This window comes from Rhamphochromis longiceps, linkage group LG11, assembly GCF_057381845.1.
Source record: "Rhamphochromis longiceps isolate RC_006_pf linkage group LG11, R_longiceps_female_GT1.1, whole genome shotgun sequence".
NCBI lineage: Eukaryota > Metazoa > Chordata > Actinopteri > Cichliformes > Cichlidae > Rhamphochromis > Rhamphochromis longiceps.
This window is the reverse complement of record NC_140567.1, coordinates 14,144,962-14,160,569: the sequence shown is the minus strand read 5'-3', so window position 1 is coordinate 14,160,569 and position 15,608 is coordinate 14,144,962. Positions and strand designations below refer to the sequence as shown.

Below are 15,608 nucleotides of genomic sequence, written 5' to 3'. Positions count from 1 at the left end.
CACACACACACACACACACACACACACACACACACACACACACACACACACACACACACACACACACACACACACACACACACACACAGGTTTGATCACGTGATTTAGCAATTTAAAATTGCTTTTAAAACCAATTTCCTTGTTAACCATAACCTAAACTTGTAATTCCAACTTTATGCATAAAGTATGTATCATATCATATAAACACTTTATCATTTTGACTGAGAGAACTTTGACCACTCACTGCTCACATTTAAATTTGGTATGTATGCAAATTTGCAGATTTCGATAGAAACAGGCTCTGCTTGCCGTTTCTTTGAAGGCCTTCTGTGACAGTGACCGGAATCAGGTGTCTCTTTAGTTCTGGCGTCTGACAGCAACTCCATCAGGAGCCTTCCCAGTTGTCCTTTTCTCCTTTCCAACTGAAAAAATCAGGTTGGGGTCACCAGTTTGTCGTGTACAAATTTTTTCAGAAGGAAGTACTGGAGAAATATCTGTCGTTTAAAAGATTTAATTTGCTTTGGCAGTTGAAATTACAAGTTTCAGTGCTGGACCTCTGTGTGAAATCAACCATCTGTCTTCACACAAAGCATGACCCTCATTGCAGTTTTTGTACTGCGACAATAGCAAATGATTATTATGGCTATCTTCTTCCAGAAGCAACGTGGCAGTCATGCTGTTTCCTTACAAATCCTCTCTGTTCACGTCCGCTTCTTGTCAGCCTTCTATCTGCTCCTTTTTCCTGGAATCAAAAAGACAGGCATAATAAAGGCTCTCCCTGCCCAGCCTTTATTATTTAATATTACTGATTCTAATATCTAGTTCAGGACATTCGTTTGGACTCCGTTGGCCCAGAGAATGGCCCAAGTGTGATATGTAAGCATGCTGCAAATTCCTCTACACTACTGTGTCAACCCCCAATATGTCAGCCAACTCATAACGCTAGACGAAGCTTTTGACCCTAAAGACACATTTATGAAACCACTGCCTTGTGTACACAAAAAAATGAAAACTGCTTTTTAAAATCATTTTCAACCCTAACAAAATACACAGTAATTTTCCCCTTTCCAAAACCTTTGAGTGCCCTTTGTAGTCGACAGCTGGATTTTGTTGTGGATTTTTTTGCGACATATATACCTGTATACACTGGACATATACTCACATATATACTATGTAATCATATATGCTCGTATACACCATATATGCCTACACTGGAGTGTATAATGGAATCACTGTGATAAGCATTTAACCTACATGATTGAATCACAAGAGCCATTTATTTAGGTTAAATATTATCTACAATTATATTGATGAAGCTCGTATCACTTGTTTTGTTTATTTTTTTATTCTTTCATAATCACATGTTGATTAATACTGTTTGAAATGTAGTAATTAGGATAAATAATGGGAATAGTGCTTGGATAGTTGTGTAACACAAGTGTCAGAAATGAAAAACGAACAACGTGACTCAACAACCTAGTACCTTTTAATGCTGTCAGAGGATGAGGTGGAGGATGGTCACACCTCTGAGCTTTCTCAGAGGAGGACAGCTTTTGAGGACCCTGAGCAGAGACAGTGTGACAGCGCCTAACATCCATAAGAAGAGGAACTGTCTAATATAGGAGACACAAGATTGTAGCCATTACAATATCATCTCGAAGGAGATAAAGAAAGCTTTTTAGTTGAATACACACAGTTTGATTCGTTTTTTATCCAGTTGATTTATGCAATTTATGTAAATCTAGACGTCTCCTGTCTTTATCACTTTTCTTTCAGCTATAATGAAATTGCGTTGATAATTTTCTAGGATGAAACATAAAAACAGGACAAGCAGTCCATCGAAGTAACAAATGATCTCTTGATGGGGGGAGGAGAATAGAGCCCCTTCAAAAGTCAGAACTCTAAAACAGAATGCATGTTGCAGGCTGCCATGGATAGGAGATCTCCTTTTCCCCTCACAGGCTGGTGTCCAGTATGATAGCTGAGAAACCAAATCCCACAACTTCACAGCCCTACTTCTTGTCCATAATGGACTTCGGGCGTCATCATTTTGACTCTGATCAGGCTGCTCAAAACCTGGTGTGTCCTTCATCTGAACTCTCACCTTCTTTCTTTGATATCTGGCCCTCCTCCACCTCATCTCCTGGCAGCTCTAAGTATGAGTCCACTTCCACATTTCTGAGTAAAATTCCTTCTACCTGACTCAGCCAGCATATCATTCTGTGATAAGACAAGACCTAATGTCCACCTCAAGAGACAGAAGAATGACAATTTTGAAAAACAAAACAAAACAATAATGCAACATGTTTCTTTGAAATACAATACTTAGATTATCTTAAAATAACAGAAAAGACACTGAAGGAGAAACACAAGGGAGGCATAAAATACAAAATGTAAACAAAATTATAAGCAGGAACAAAGAGCTTGAGGCTAATTATAAAAAGGAAAATAGACAAAGAAAATAGAAACACTAAAGAAACTAAGACTATATATATACTGAAACCAAAACTTGAACAGAGAAAAACACTGAATCAAAGACTCATAACAATTAGGCAGTTATTGACTGTAAAGGATTTTCATCCAAGTATTTATAAAAAAAATAATTAGATTCAGTGTGACGTTCATTTGTACAATTACTTTTGAGTCTGTCTAAGTGACTTTTGAACCTTTGGCAATGCAAAGTTGACCACCTCTACATTATCTTTGTGCAGTGGTAACCAGAGACCTGAAGCTACAGCAAGAAGAAGAAGTGCAAACCACATCGTATCATTAAAAAGAAAATCAGAGCAAAATACTGGTTGTGGAACACCACGTTGCAACAATCAACAAGCTCCTCAACAAGCCTTTCAACCCCACCTTTAAAAGCTAGGAAGTAAGATTTGCACCAACCTGCTCCACTAAATGTGGAAATAATTAACAAAGGTCTTCCAAAGTTGATATTCTCAAGCTCTCTTACACTCAGGCATTTTTACACAGCAAGCCCTCCTTAGTGACTTACAGTAAGTGCAATCACAGAGCTTGGTGGTTATCCCTGAGGGTGTAGGGTCTATATATGGACATCCTCTTTCCCTCTACATCCCAGAACCAGACCTCACTTTCCTGTTTAGTGAGAAAAGAAACTATTCACTGTCAGAGCTGACCAATCAGCAGACATCTACTCAAATGTCTGACCAATAAGCCTGCAGACAGAAAGAGAAAGTAACCCAGTGTATATAAGAACTGCCTTCATGGCAGTTTGGTTAGCAGACATGTGGTACAGCAGAGAGCAGCGCTTGACAGGGAAATCAGGAGCTATGAAGCGGCTGGCAGAAAATATTAAGGTGCTTTACATCGCCAGTGACTGTATGGAGCCTTATGTTGAGGTAAGATTACTCTGCTGAATGTATTCGTGTTAGGAGGTTCTGTGGAGGTTCAAATGTGTTCTGTCACCATGCATTGCAGTTTTGTTGCCATTCAATAGTTCTGGTTTTGTGGTTTAAATGATTTGCAACCTTTGTACTTAAGGCCATTAAACTTATATATGTAATGCAGTAAAAACTCCCCAAATAACAAATAAAAGGAGAGCAGTGGATAGCAGTGTAACATGATGACACTTTTTCTGCTTGCCTCCTTCAGATCATCACAGTGAAAGAGTCCAAACGCTGCCAGAGTCTGTGCAGCTCAGACGCCTCCGAGGTAGAAGAGCCCGAGTACCTGCTGGAAGTTGATGATGATCTTCCTGTCCTCACTGACCAGAGTCATCTGCTAGATGACTATCACCTAGAAAAAGTAAATAACACTCATTTATATATATGTGTGTGGATCACAGCTATCAAAAACAATCATCTAAACCAGGGGTGTCAAACTCAAATACACAGTGGGCCAAAATTCAAAACTGGAACAAAGTCGCGGGCTAACGTTAATATTTATTGAAATATATTTATTCCTCCAGATATAAGAATGAATCTTTTCTTATGGACTCAAACACGTTTTGCTGAAAAACTGAATATGGAACAAGCAAAGCTTAATACTAAACAATATATATATTAGCTGTATAATACCAGTAGGCCAGCTCTGATAGTAATTTGGTATGGCTTCGCGGGCCAAATGTAAGTAGGCTGCGGGCCAAATCTGGCCCGCGGGCCAGAGTTTGACACCTATGATCTAAACAATTGTACAATTGTTTAGATGATTTTCTGTGTCACCATCTCCAAATTTACAACTAAAATTTCACAACAGTCATTATTTATGACATAAGCGGCAGCATTGCCTGGAAGTTGTGCTCAGACCGTAAAGTTTTTTATGCAAATTGTAGACAGTCAAGCAGAAGAACAGTGTTGATTTTAGATGGAGTGACGCATTAGTCTTGTCAGGACATGATCTGATGAGCAACTCTTTGTCAAACAGCTTGCTGTTCACATGCCAGCAAGGACCCGGGGTTATCAATGGCAGCTGGTCTACAGCACAGCCGTCCATGGGAGCAGCCTGAAGACTCTGTACAGGAACATGGCTGAGGTGGACAGCCCTGTGCTGCTGGTGGTCAAAGACATGCACAAAAAGGTTTGTATCCTGCTCTTTAGTCTCCAGCACTTTTCTGTACCAAGAAAATGAGACGGATTCCTCCATTACCAGCATCTCCTTTAACAAACTGGTGTCTTGGTGTATTTTCAGGTGTTTGGGGCTTTTTCTTCAGATCCATTCAGAGTCAGTAAATACTGCTACGGTACTGGAGAAACCTTCTTGTTCAGCTTCAATCCCGACTTCCAGGTAAGAGTTGAACTTTTATTAATGTTTTGACTCTAGTCTATTTACAGGATGATTTTTCATGAAATTATTTCACTTATTGTAGAAATCTGCACAGAGTTTAAGATGTTTTTATGTCTTTGTTATCTAGGTATACAAGTGGAGTGGGGTGAACTCGTACTTTGTGAGTGGAAACTGGGATTCATTGCAGCTCGGTGGAGGAGGGTAAGTTATACAGTTATTTATTTATTTTCCTATCAGTGAGTTTTCAAAGATCTGATATTAAAGTTCTATTGTTCTCTCTGTCTTTAGGAGTGGCTTTGCCCTGTGGCTGGATGCTGATCTGTACCGTGGTTCAAGCTTTTCCAGTCCGACTTTTCACAATGCACCTCTCTCCACAAATGAGGACTTTATTGTACAAGACCTGGAGGTCTGGACTGTGCAGAATTGACTGTGAACATCTAAAAAGCCGAGCTAAAAACAAAGCAGGACCTGTTGTTCTGTGTGGAGCTCCCAGACTTCAAGGCGTGTAGGTCGTTTAGCCACTACTGTACGTATCCTGATGGAGCGTCTGCTGTCGTCTGTGCACATGGTTCAGAGTTCCTCTTGTACAGTTTGAAGCCTGCTGACGGGGAAGCCACTGTAATGGGATTCAAGAAAGAGTCTATTTTTATTTTTATTTTTACATCAATGCGAGGCGTGTGTGCCGTTTAGTCACTCAGATGTGCAGATGGAGCATTTGCGGATTTTAAAAAACAGCATTGAATGATAAGTCTACAGCTACTGTAATGATATTCAGGGTTCAAGAAAACGTTTATTTTTATTTTATTTTTGTATCAATGCATATTTATAAAATAATGTGTTTTTTTACAGTTTGCATCTTTGGTTAAGTGAGTGTGTATTAACAATAACTGGTTAATTATATTAACCAGTTATTGTTAAAATCGGTATAACACTGTTAGGACAAACAATTTTAACTGGTTTTAATGTTTCCCAGTCAAATCTGTGGCTGCTAGTAAGGACCAAACTAGTAAAGTTGAACAACATTGCACTACAACAGCTGCTGGATAAGCTGGATGTGCTGCTTGAGGAAGAAGTCAACTGAAGTGTAAAATGAAAAATTCTTTTTTTTTGTAAATTAAGCACCAGCTTGTCTATTTGGAGAGAAAAGTACTTATGAAAACATCAAATACACACACATGCCCAGTTGTTTATTTTCTGTCTTTTTAAATACACTGTTCAGGAAATGGTTAAAGTTTTTCTATGACTGTCAGGCAGTGCTGGCACTACCACTGTTTTTTGTGAAATCCCATTAAAGGTTTATGTTTCCTGTTGAAACTGAGTAGATGTCATTTTTTACTGCATGTTACATCAGCAAGGTATTTAATAAGAAGCGTCTGCTGTCGTCTCTGCACATGGTTCAGAGTTCCTCTTGTACAGTTTGAAGCCTGCTGACGGGGCAGCTACTGTAATGGGATTCAAGAAAGAGTCTGTTTTTATTTTATTTTTACATCAAAGTATTTTTATAAAATGACAATTTTAAAATGATTTTTTAAAGTTTATATCCGTGTTTAAATTCAGTGTGTCTTCATATTCTATTAACTATTTAATTGTGAAATACTGTAACACTGGTATGAACAAAAACCGCTGATCTGAGCTGGTTTGAACATTTTCCATGTAAGTGAGGATCAAAATAGGAGCGCTGGAAATAATTTAAGGGCAACATTTCACTACAAAAGCTGATTGTTTGCTAGACATGCTGCTGGAGGAAGAAGGGACCTTAACTGTAAAATATAAGTTCTGCTTTGTGTAAGTGAAATGCCAGCCTGTCTGTTTGGAGAGAAAAACACTTTGAATAAAATATCACATACATTGCCTAGTTGTTGGTTATTTGTTTATTTAAATACACTTTCAGGAAATAGTAAAAGTTTATATATGACTGCCAGGCAGTGTAGGTGCTGCTACTTTTTTCTTGTGAAAAAGTTTCCTGTTGATACTGTCGCTGTAGTCAGCAGTTGTTACGAATAACATCAAAATATCATGTTACTGATAGTCTGATATTGCCTCTGTTCCTTTGTTAATTGTTCTTTCTTTTGAAGAACTACATTAAAGTTTTTTCTTCCTTCTTACAGTTGCTTTCATGTTTCGCTGTAGCAACTTTCACCATATCACTGAGATAAAATGTGTAAACAAGTAAAAAAGTATTGAACATATCACCAATTTTCTCATTTAATATATTTGTAAAGGTGCTATTCACACAAAACCCATCCAATCCACACGTTATGTGTAATAATGGGGAAAAGTATTGAACACACTTTCAAAAATCTATTCAAAAGCCTTTGTGCAAAAGCCTTGTTGGTGACTACAGCTTAAAAATGAATCCTATATAAAGAGAAACTAGTCACATACATTGCCGAGGTGTGATTTTGTCCCATTCTTCCACACAAACAGTCTTGATGGTTCAGTGGACCCCTTCTGTGAACTCTGACCTTTAGTTCTTTCAGTAGAATTTCATTTGGATTTAGGTCAGCTGATTGGCTGGATTATTTTACCAGCTTTATTTTATTCCTCTGAAACCTCCTTGGCTCTGTGTTCGGGATCATCAGTCTTGACGAAACGTCCACCCTTCTTTCATCATCATCATCATCCTGGCAGCAGATACATTTTTTCATTCATCCTTCCGTTAAGTTATATGAAGCATGCCAGTGTTGTGTGCTGATACGTATGTTCACGTAGTTGCCAACATCTGGTTAGAATTTCATGTCAATAAAATTCTAAGAAACATATTTACTTAGAAAACTGTTGACATGTTCAATATTTATTTTACCTGCTGTAAATACCGAAAGAACGCACTTCAGATATTTAAACAGAGAATCCATCCAGGAAGGAAAATGGTTCAATGGCCTACACTCTACATTTTTGGAAAAAAAAACAAACAAACTGTAAAAAACTGTGGACTTTACGGAGCCCCGCAGGGGACATGGGAGAAAAAAAAAATTAAGACGGACTTTTGCGAGATCTCGCAAAAGTCCGTCTTAATTTTTAGTCGCAAAACAAACTCGGGATCTCGCAAAACTTTTGCGAGATCTCGCAAAAGTTGAATTCCAACAATGGCGGCAGCTACTTAGTTGTAATATTACTCTTTCTGGGTCACAAAATACACTTTTAAGATATTTTGAGGCGTGAATGTAGTTGTGTAAACGTCAGATACCTGCTCGGTTAACAAGACATCACATATTTGCAAAAGTGCTCCGACGTTTTTGGAGATCTGACACCCACTATCTCGAAGCTAACGGGAGGTTGAGACCTACTACAGCCGGGAGGAACACCACTTTCCCGGCACATCGTGCCTCGACCTCCCGGTCGGCTTCGAGCTGGCAGCCTCTGAAGAATGCGGCTAAAACTTAGCCCTGGGGGGCTCCGTAGGACTTTGAAAACTGACTAAAATAAAAGTATAAGGGAAATATCCTTAATTTTATAATCTGTTAATTTAGTAAAATGCATTTCCAACTTGCCTGATGAGGCACTGCTAGGCTTGATTATTGTGAGTCAGGATCTCTACAAGCCTGTGAGTCAACTGTTTTAAAGAAGCATGTGTTTTTTTGTAATACCTGTACTTGTTTGACCAAATTTTTCCTCTGACATAAAACTTCCATATCGTAATATTTGAAAAAAGAAAACAAGAATAAACTAAAACTGGTACTGAAACTAATAAAAACTAAAAAAAAAAAAACTAAAAAAAACCTAAACATTTTTAAGCAATAAAAAGTACAGTTCAAACTAGAATATCTATCCCTGGAAATTAACTGAAAATAAAATGAACTAAAAAAAATGTCAGTACGAAATTAAGAAAAAGTACTCCGAAAATACAAAATCATAATAACTAATAATTGTCAGTCTGTCGCAGGGCTAACACATTGAGATAGACAACAATTCACACTTACAGCCAGTTTAAATTCACTAAACAGAGAACACACACAGAGAGGCCCGAGCCTGGCTTTGAGCCCAGAACCTGTGCTGATCACCACGCTACAATCATCAGCCGCTTCTGTTCCAAAGAAACTAAACAAAAGCATTGTGATGAGAAGCCATGATTAAAAGGTACATACAGTAATGACTAATGATTTTAATTTGTTATTGTGTTGCACAGAATACATCAAGCCCAGCCCAAACAGGCTTTCAAGACCCCCCGCAACCAGAAATCACAGCCAGAGTAGCACCTGTGCCAAGATGTTAACTGAAGTCAGCTATGAGGTGGGGCCTCCATGGAGCAGAACGAGTTGTCTAGCAAGTGGATTGAGATCTGGGGGATTTGGGGGGCCAAGTCAAATGGTAAAAGGTCTGTATTTGTATAGCGCTTTACTTGGTCCTAAGGACCCCAAAGTGCTTTACACAATCATCCACCCATTCACACACTGGTGATGGCAAGCTACATTGTAGCAACAGCCGCCCTGGGGCACACTGACAGAGGCGAGGCTGTCGGATACTGGCGCCACCGGGCCCTCTGACCACCACCAGTTGTGCTCTTCAAACCATTCTTGAACCATTTCTGCTTTGTGGCAGATTGTGGGAAGGCCCTGCTGAAAGAGGCCACAGCAATCAGGGAATGTTATTTCCAGGAAAGGGTCTGCAACAATGATTAAATAGGTGGTACGTGTCAAAGTAACATTCACATGGACTAAGTTTTCCCAGCAGTACATTGCTCAACACTGTGAAAGAAAAGAGAAACACCAGGTCATCTTCTTCCATTGCCAGTATGGATGTAATATATCCCACCCACTAACAGGTGCTGTGATGAGGAGATGATCAACATTATGCATCTGTTATGATATTAAGCCTGATCGGTGTATAATAATATCATGGCAAGCTACAGCTCACTATGTGATTTAGTCCAAAGAAAAACTTTTTTTCACATTTTTGCCTGACTGCTCAAGAAATCCATCTCATATCACCTTGAACACCTTGAACTACAGTCTTTAGCCTTGCAGCATAGTTTAATGCAGAGGAGGCGCACTTGTTTGCAAACACCTAACAACAGACCATAACGTATATGTACCCATTGCATGTGTCACAGGGGAAAGGAACTAAGAAAGACCAACAGTAAGGGAAAACCACGGCTAACCACATGAGTAAATGCAGGGGCGGGTTGGTAGGTGGTTAGTTTTGTTTAAGTTACAAAGTGGAGCAGTTTCACTGCAGCCTTGACTAACAATATAGCATCACTTAACGTCTATCTCAGTTAAGCTTTGTGCTGTTGACTTTAGACCTCAGAGTCTTTAATGCAACACTTCCACTTTAATATTCTCTAGCCTGAGCAAATTAATGCTTAGTGAATGTGTGCGTGAATGGGTGGATGACTGGATATGTAAAGCGCTTTGGGGTCCTTAGGGACTAGAAAAGCGCTATATAAATACAGGCCATTTACCATTTACTTAGTTACCCCCTTCTATTTGGATCATATAGTAAGATAACTGACTGGTTTTGTTCTCTGACAGTAAGTGTTGGGTTTATTTTTATTATTTATTTATTTATTTATTTATTTATTTATTTATTTCTGTGAGACAACCATCCAGAGAATGCTGAAAATACAACTTATATAAAAAGTTACATATGAGGGCCCTTCTGTTTTCATCAGAGAACATCAAAGGTGCGTTTGACACAATTGTTAGTGTGCGACAGATTCGGTCACCAGAGAAAACTGAAAATATGTCGCCCTCTTCTGACAATTCTGTTCCCTGACATCTGCAATAAGGATCGACGAGCGATCGAGCTTGATGCGTTCGATGTTCTCTTGGATCGACTCAGCATGCCTGATTGTTGACAGCTCCGTACAGCACAATGGCCGAAATCCAGGATACACAACCTGCTCGGGTTGATATTTCCAAAAGCAGCAGCAATGTGCCAGCCGAAGGATATGATAAGAAATGTATTTTCTGCAGGATTGTAAACAATGAAATGGGCACAGAGCTTCTTCACTGTGTAAGAAAACTGTAATAAATAATTACGAATGCGTTGCTAGCTAGCCTAAGACACTTTAATTGTCAATACCTGCGTTTACAAGAAGTAAAAGCTCTAAAACTAGTCATTCAGAAACGTTTAATTTCACTGTATACGAGTGTAATTGAGTGGTATTGTAGCTAGTTAGTCCGATAGCTGTAGAGTTATTGATTTACTGTGTTGAAAGGTGTGGCTCACCCCCGACAGATACCGAAGGATGGTTGGTTAAACCGTAGCATAAGTTCATATTAAAAATACAGAGAATAATAAGCATATATTTATACATATACATATATATATAAATCAGACTCCAATAAATTACATTATATTCAGTATACTAATTGCATTTGGCACCAATGCTAGAGGCATTCTGTAATGTCGTTCACGTTTAAAGTGTAAATGTGTGTGTGTGTGTGTGTGTGTGTGTGTGTGTGTGTGTGTGTGTGTGTGTGTGTGTGTGTTATGTTGTGTTATTACTGCAGGATGAAGAGATCTCATGTTTCAGGGACATCAAACCTGGAGCCCCCCATCACTACCTTGTTGTCCCAACCAAACATGTAGGAAACTGTAAATCCCTCACTAAAGAGCACGTACCCTTGGGTAAAGTTTAAACTGCATACTTTTTAAGTAATGCTCATGGATTTTCATTTTATATCACCTCAGACAATATTGCTGACATATTACTGACTAATGCTATGGATGGTTGGAAAGTATTTTTTAAAAAGTAACTGTAAATGTTTGAAATGGATCATCTTTTTCTATTGTTTATGTCCAGTGAAGCGGATGGTCGACAAAGGGAAGGAAATCCTGGAAAAAAACAACATAACGGACCTCAGTGATGTCAGGTGGGTTTCATTTTGGTACTTCACAGCTCTCTATGGTAATTTACATTAGTGGGTTATGAATGTATGACCTTCAGACAGTTTTAGTCAGTTATCTTTTGTTGCCAGACCACCAAATATTCACCGTTTTGCGGTCAGTTTTGTTTTTTAGTTACCAATAGAACAAGCACTTAATCTAGTCAGAATTATAGTAGATCATTTGTAATGCAGTTTAATTGCTGATGACTAACTTAACCTTAGTTACAGTTTGCTTTGTTGTTATATCAGATAAAATGAGTTAAAAAAAACTAAAAAATAAGTAGTATTTCTAAACCCTTTTCTTTGTCTGCAGATTTGGTTTCCACTGGCCTCCATTCTGTTCTGTCACACACCTCCACCTTCACGTCCTGGCACCTGCTAGTCAAATGGGCTTTATGTCACGTCTCTTCTACAGACTCAACTCCTACTGGTTCATCACAGTAAGCCCTGTACTTCAGTACTACAAGTTACTGTGTAGAAACTTTATTTAAACTTTTTGTGTGGTAATGGAAATTTCAAATGAAAAAATGTAGACCAGTGTCAGTCTCTAACTTGTTCTGTATAAGGACATTGCTGTGTAAACCTGGTTTTAAGTAACTTGATTGCATCAGTGAACTGCCCTCTAGATTTGCATTGTCAACACATTAATATATTCAGTTCAGTAACTCCTAGTGGCATCATCTTAGTTCACCCAGGTGACGTTTTAGGGTCTCACAGAAAGATTGCTGACAGTCTGACTTCTGTTCTGTCTGCCTTTGTTAATGTTTTGCAGGCAGACCAGCTGATTGATCTTCTCAACTCTAAAGGCGAGACAAACTGATCACTGGATCTGGATCATTGGATCTTGCCATATGTGACTGACTGCACTGAGGTGACTTGCAGATCAGGCGTCTTGCAGATATCATACTGGAAACTACTTTGCTGACTGTTTGTCTACAACTAATGACTGTATTTTAAACAGGTGCTATACCTGCGTGAGATTTTATATCCTAAGTAGTATGAGACATAAAGCCTTAAAGCCTCTTTTAAAATCCCTAACAAGTGCTGTAAGGAACACTGGAGTTTTGACAAGATAGGTAAATTTATTTAAATCTGCTCTAATAAAATTGTATTGCTTTTAGGGACCAATGAGCAATCAACTTTGAATTCCTATAAAATAGAACAGTGTGTTCATTATCATCCTGTTACAGAAACACTTCAGTACGCTTTGCTTCCTTCTTCCTTCTTAGATTTCTGTATAGTGAGCTCAGTTAGACAAACACACTTGGGACACTACTTGTTTTTGCATTAAAGGTACTAGATTGTTGGCTAAATATAAATACTGACATGAATGTTTGTGATAAGTCCATATTATACCAAGCATATCTCAGCAAATTACTGAAACGTCTTTCTCTCTTTCTTTTAAACTGACTGTAAATTTCCCTTTGACACAGTGCAAGATATTATACAATGTGGGTAATGGCCAGCGGTAGTGTGCTACTTTCTGTGAGGCATTATGGGCTACTTAGAGTGCCCTGTACACACTGACACAGAGAGAGCACAGAAGATACAGTGTAAAACCCACTGTATACTGAGTGTTCTGGGATTTCAGATTTCTCACAGGCCGTTTGATTTCCTGTCTTGCACAGCTGCTTTCATGCCTTGTATGTCTGCTCTATAACATGAAACTGCAGAAACCCCCCCCCCCCCCCCCCCGAAAGTTTGCATTATTGATATCAATCATATATAAACTGATAATCTTGGCTATGAGTTCTTACATCAAGCTTGCAATTTGTGAAAACCACTCAGTAATCCTCTGATGCTGATAGTAATGTTAATTTATTTTGTTATCAATGACCTCATCAAGCAGTGAAGTACAATTGGGGGGGGTTCAATGTCATGTGGAAAGATGAATGAAAGTATGTGCTGTGAAATTATGTTATACTTTGCAGTGGTAATTGGAATAAAACCAACAACAACAAAATGTACTGTACAAAAGGTATGCACTTTAAGAATGGCTTTAATTTAGAATAAACAGTATTCTGTTGCTTCTCAGTGCCTTTGTAGTATCTCAGTATGGTTTACATACAGACCCTTTTTCAGTTTCACTCTTAACCCACCTGCAGTAACACTTTAACACACAAGACATCGTTTCTTATCTTTATTATGATACAATTAGGAGACCGTGTTAATCTATTAATGCTGTGTGTTTAAAAAAAATATATTCCTGTACTTTCATACTTTCAATAAGAGCTGGTACTCAGTCTATAGTTCCTTATGATGTGGTTCTTATTGCTTTAAAGCTGCACTATTAGTTTCAAAATTTGGAACTGTAGCAATATTGTGTCATTGCAAAGCACACTTAAAATAAATACATGTTGAAGCAGTCAGGCCAAGTCGGGTCAAGTTCATCCTATAGCATCATTATGTCTGTCACAGGCAGCCTCATGTTCTCTTTGGCTTCGGTTCGGTCCCATTAGGAAATCTGATGTCATCTCAACTGCTCACTGCTCCACTTTTACCTCGTCAACAAGCTGCTGGAGGGAAAAAAATGCTCAGGTTTGAAGTTACCTTTTCTCATTTTGACTGACATTTAGTGGTTTCCCCATGTTCTTTGTCTGCACAAGCTGCCACATCAAGTGCCTGTGTACCTGCGTGTACTACACGCACAATGAATCAAGGCATCTAAACATTTGTGGTCACTGCAACAAAGTGATAACTACGTGATCATCCTTCCCCTGCCACAGCATCTCCCCTTCGAAGTCAACCAGTCTCTGTTTCCTCGCTCGCAGAAGAATCCCAACCAGTTTATTCGAGATAGTCACATAATGCTCAAACAGCTTTCCAAATCTTACAGTAATCACTTTCCCATCGCTGCCCCCCGACTCCCCAATGCTCCTTATGACCTCACACAGCTCCTGAACCTCTCTGCTGATGTGTGTGTGAGCATCCCTCCCACGTTGCTCTGTCAGGGAACCCTGCAGGGGTTTCCCATACTCATCCCCTCCCCTCGGAGGGACCACCGTGCTCGGTCTGGTGTTGTGACTGAAGGGATTGTGCTTCTGGTACTCCTGGTGTTCGCTGGACCATTTCTGCCAGTTTTCCTTCAAGCCTTTCACAGAAACGATGCACGCCGCAGGAGTTTGGGCGTTCTCTTCTGTTTCCACGGTGGTGCTCTGGCTGTTTGTTCCCATGTTTGACTCTGTTCAAGACAAATTTGAATATACAATCATTTCTCAACAGAGAAATACAGCATCTTAATCTTCCTAATGTTACTTTATTGTTTCCAAATTCTTTAAGTCTCACCTACTTATTTTTCACACAGCTGTTCTTGTGATCCAGCTGTGTGTATGATCACATCAGTTATGACTGGCAGCCGCAATCTTAAATCGTAAATTCAGCTGACAGCTCATTAAAACGACATTACTTATTTCCCACAGTTAATATAATATCATTATCAAAACAACGAGTGAACATCTAGCTTTGTAAAGTAACCTGGAAGTTTTCAGTCCTTCAGATTCTCGTAGTAAATATAAACAGTGACACACTGACCTGATCCTCCCTTCACCTGCAGTTACGCTTCATTGCGACCAAAGAGCAAGAATCCTGGTTACACTGTTACTAAGTAATACAACTTAACAACACTGCAGCAGTGCTGACAGAGGCAAGAGTGCGGATGGATGCCTTTTTGTCACCAGACAAAACCACTGTGATGGACATCAACTTCAGCCAGTGACACGGCAGAGACAACCCGGACAGCCAATCAGTAGGAGGGGCGGTCTTACAAGACGGCTCTGATGTAAAGCAGATTACAGACTTTATCCACACATGTATGACCAGAATAGTAAAGCATACCGATGTGTACTGATGACAAAAATTTGCTTACTTGTGACATTAAAAAGACACATACACACAGGTTTATGAAAAAAGTGATAAGGAGTTTTTTTAATGCAAATAAAGGTTGCAAAATAACATTAAAAACGAAGTATTCACCTGTGCTTATGTATGATAATGTTAGCATAAAACAGCGGCAGTACAAAACTTAATACG

The 15,608-nt window shown here is 39.0% G+C and overlaps 3 protein-coding genes across 3 annotated transcripts; 2 read left to right on the top strand and 1 right to left on the bottom strand.

Moving 5' to 3' along the window:
* Positions 1 to 3,227: 3,227 nt before the first annotated feature.
* On the top strand, positions 3,228 to 6,046 carry LOC146658689 (TLD domain-containing protein 2-like). The gene is made up of 6 exons (XM_085421722.1): positions 3,228 to 3,362; positions 3,616 to 3,768; positions 4,387 to 4,539; positions 4,651 to 4,746; positions 4,874 to 4,947; positions 5,035 to 6,046. Exons 1-6 carry the CDS (start codon positions 3,228 to 3,230, stop codon positions 5,171 to 5,173), a joined length of 750 nt encoding a protein of 249 aa, XP_085277848.1. The 3' UTR covers positions 5,174 to 6,046.
* A 4,484-nt stretch (positions 6,047 to 10,530) lies between these two features.
* Positions 10,531 to 13,454, top strand: hint3 (histidine triad nucleotide binding protein 3). Its single transcript, XM_085422409.1, has 5 exons — positions 10,531 to 10,701; positions 11,202 to 11,319; positions 11,495 to 11,564; positions 11,893 to 12,019; positions 12,352 to 13,454. The coding sequence occupies exons 1-5, from the start codon at positions 10,561 to 10,563 to the stop codon at positions 12,397 to 12,399; spliced, it is 504 nt and encodes a 167-aa protein (XP_085278535.1). The 5' UTR covers positions 10,531 to 10,560; the 3' UTR covers positions 12,400 to 13,454.
* LOC146658687 (actin-binding Rho-activating protein) lies at positions 13,350 to 15,249 on the bottom strand. The gene is made up of 2 exons (XM_085422410.1): positions 15,111 to 15,249; positions 13,350 to 14,760 (listed from the first exon to the last, which is right to left on the bottom strand). Exon 2 carries the CDS (start codon positions 14,750 to 14,752, stop codon positions 14,258 to 14,260), a length of 495 nt encoding a protein of 164 aa, XP_085278536.1. The 5' UTR covers positions 14,753 to 14,760; positions 15,111 to 15,249; the 3' UTR covers positions 13,350 to 14,257.
* Between the last annotated feature and the right edge of the window lie 359 nt (positions 15,250 to 15,608).